The sequence below is a fragment of the Petaurus breviceps genome, unplaced genomic scaffold (genome assembly GCF_028583685.1).
Source record: "Petaurus breviceps papuanus isolate PSGF00001 unplaced genomic scaffold, PetGlider_PUasm1.0 90897, whole genome shotgun sequence".
Taxonomy (NCBI): domain Eukaryota; kingdom Metazoa; phylum Chordata; class Mammalia; order Diprotodontia; family Petauridae; genus Petaurus; species Petaurus breviceps.
The window spans coordinates 6,949,059-6,952,327 of NW_027187374.1; the positions used below are offsets into that span (position 1 = coordinate 6,949,059).

The window sequence follows — 3,269 nt, forward strand, 5'->3', positions numbered from 1 at the left end:
GTGTGTGTGTGTGTGTGTGTGTGTGTGTGTGTGTGTGTGTGTGTGTGGCCTGCCCAGGGGATATGGACTCCGATGCCAGTCTGGTGTCCAGCCGACCGTCCTCACCGGAGACGGATGACATCTTCCTTACAGCTCGGAGCAAGGGCAGCAGCGGCGGTGGTGGCAGTGGCTTCTCCGGGGGCACCGTCTCCTCTTCTACACCAAACGACTGCCAGCCGGAGCTAAGCGCGGAGCTTCGAAACGCCATGGGCGCGGCGGGAGTGCACCCAGGGGACAAGCTGGGCGGCGGCTGCTTTAAGTCTTCGTCCTCCACCACTTCTTCTTCCTCTTCCACCTCCTCGTCTTCCTCGGTCGCCTCTTCTACCAAGAAGGACAAGAAGCAGATGACAGAGCCGGAGCTACAGCAGCTTCGGCTCAAGATCAACAGCCGGGAGCGCAAGAGGATGCATGACCTCAACATCGCCATGGACGGGCTTCGTGAAGTCATGCCGTACGCGCACGGGCCCTCGGTGCGCAAGCTCTCCAAGATCGCTACCCTTCTGCTAGCCCGCAACTACATCCTCATGCTTACCAACTCCTTGGAGGAAATGAAGCGGCTGGTCAGCGAGATCTACGGCGGCCACCACGCTGGTTTCCACCCCTCAGCCTGCGGGAGTTTGGCACATTCGGCGCCCTTGCAGGCGGCCGCTGCACACCCAGCAGCGGCAGCAGCGCACGCCTCCCACCACCCCGCAGTCCATCACCCAATATTGCCTCCCGCTGCGGCGGCGGCAGCTGCAGCTGCCGCCGCCGCAGCCGTATCCAGCGCCTCCCTTCCAGGCTCTGGCCTTTCAGCTGTCAGCTCTATCCGACCCCCGCATGGCTTGCTCAAGTCACCCTCGGCGTCCGTGGCCACCCCATTGGGCAGTGGAGGTGGAGGCGGTGGCAGTTTCCAGCATTGGGGTGGAATGCCCTGCCCGTGTAGCATGTGTCAGGTGCCACCACCTCACCACCACGTTTCCGGTATGAGCACGACCAGCCTCCCCAGACTCACTTCCGATGCCAAATGAACTCAACCAGAGCCAACAGAGGCTTTGGAAAAGGTCCTGGGTGGGGACGGAGAGGGTGAGGAGCAGAACTAACTCCAACTGTGGAACATTTTCCTGGAGCAAAAGGGGGAGAGAAAAGGATGAAGGACCCTAGACTGTGAATCTCCAAGGGACCGAAGAGACAGAGGCCCCAGTTGCTGGGGTCGGTGACCTTTTCCCCATGGCAAACTCCCGGACCTACAAAATACACACACACACACACACACACACACACACACACACACACACATTCGTTTGATAAGGTAATTTAAAGGCGGCACTGGTAACTTCCACTTCTGCGTTCCCCTTGTCTTCACCGGGCAAGACACTTTCTTCACTGCTAATCGAAGCCGAGCAGGATCTGACAACACTTAAATCGATTTTTATATTTTCCCCAGTTTCTTCTTCCAATGGATCATTAGGTCAGAGATCTCGAAAAAGTGAGCCCGAGGCGGGCTAGCTAAGCTCTGGTTGGAAACAGGCGGGCTCGGACATACCCTACAAGAGTTCTCTTAGTCTCCCCCTTGTAAAGAAGTTGGAAGTCGGTATTCTGTACAGAGCATACTTGTTCTTTCTATTTGCAGTAACTGTATGCACCCCCAACTCACCGTGAATTATGGCAATTTTTTCTTTGTTGTCGTTCTTGTTTTGTTTTGTTTTGCCCAGCATTGTTCTTGTTGTTCATTTGAGTTTTTGTAATTGTTTCTGGCTTTTAAAAAAAAAAAAGTGAATTATCTTTTTCAAAAGAGGAGAGACTTGGTAGGCAAAGTGAGAAGAGACGCTTTTGAACTGGATTAACCAAAACGGCCAATGCCTTTTTGGTGGTGTTATTAGTTATATTTTTTAAAACGCATTTTACTCCTCTCTTTCTACCTTTTCTGTTGCAAATCACAAAATGTGAAGGTGGTTTGTTTTCTTGGTTTCTTACCTGAAGTTCGATATCCATTAGTCTGAAAGAACTAAAAAGTTGTTGGTGTAAATGTAGTCTAAGTAATTTTTGTTTGTTTTTAAAGTTTCTCTTGTGAAGTTGTAAATATAATGTCAGATGATGAAATGTGTTCCTTTTTGCTGGAGCTTTCTGTTTGTACACGTGTGCTGTATGAGCCTCGTGGATGTCTAAGGTTTTCTTTTATTAATGTTTTCTTTAGACCACATTTAACAAAGTTACGACAAACCTTCAGTGTGTTTTCTATGTCAAAACAAAACAGAACAGAATTCCACATTACCTTGCTGTAATACTTAGTGCTGGGCTTCTTAGCATCTGCAATATAACACCACTTTTCTTATCGCTGCTCCCTGCAGAGATTTTATCATCTGTTTTATTTTTGTAAAAAAAAAAATGCTAAATAATATTTATTACTTGTTTGGTTGCAAAAACATAAAATAAATGATCAACTGTTGAAATTTTAAATAAAAAAAACACATTTTAAGTAAGTGACAGGATTTTCCCATCTGTTTGTAATATGAAAAAGTCTTGGGAACCTATTGCACTGAAGTACAGACTTTGAGCAGAGAAGGAGAAAGGCATCTGACACCTAGGATCACTGAGAACCCCATCCCTGGAATTGGCCAAATTTGCCCAACATCCCTCACATTTTGGGAAGATATAGTGAGGGAAGGCATTTCTCCAGATTAGATTTAGAATGAAAAGGATCATAACGGAGTTTATACTCCTTTAAACTCCAGTGACAAATTGATTACGGTTATCATTTGACCTTCTATGAGGTCCAAATGTCTTAAGATTTTGTAAGTATGGAAACAAATAACTGGAAGAGATGAAATCGATCAATTTTTGAAAAGTAGCAAGAAGGCCAAATACTTTTGGGGGGGGGAGGGTGTCAAATTTGGCATTTAAGCATCTTTTTGATTCCCAGCACACTTTTAGTTAGATTCTCAGGGAGAATTTCTGGGTCTCCATTTTTCCTTTTTTAGTTTCCTGACAATTCATTGGGTTCCTCTCTCATCAGTCAGTAGGTGATTCAATAAATCTGAAATACAAATACGTGGAAGGAAACATTACAACGAAACAAAAGTCTCATTGAATTCTTAACTGCTCTCCTTTTTTTTTTTTTGGACCAGAAAACCCCCTCTCTAGAATGGGTCTGTCTTGTCTTCTTTTTCTTACCTTATTTTAAAGAATTTGCCATAGAGGGATGTGCTTTTTCTCCTTCATCTGCCAGGTCCCAATTTTTCCTTTTGATT

General features: G+C 46.3%; 1 protein-coding gene across 1 annotated transcript; it reads left to right on the forward strand.

Annotated features, from left to right (window-relative positions):
• The first annotated feature begins 15 nt into the window (after positions 1–15).
• Positions 16–2,360, forward strand: OLIG2 (oligodendrocyte transcription factor 2). Its single transcript, XM_069074799.1, has one exon. It carries the CDS (start codon positions 63–65, stop codon positions 1,047–1,049), a length of 987 nt encoding a protein of 328 aa, XP_068930900.1. The 5' UTR covers positions 16–62; the 3' UTR covers positions 1,050–2,360.
• Positions 2,361–3,269: the final 909 nt, after the last annotated feature.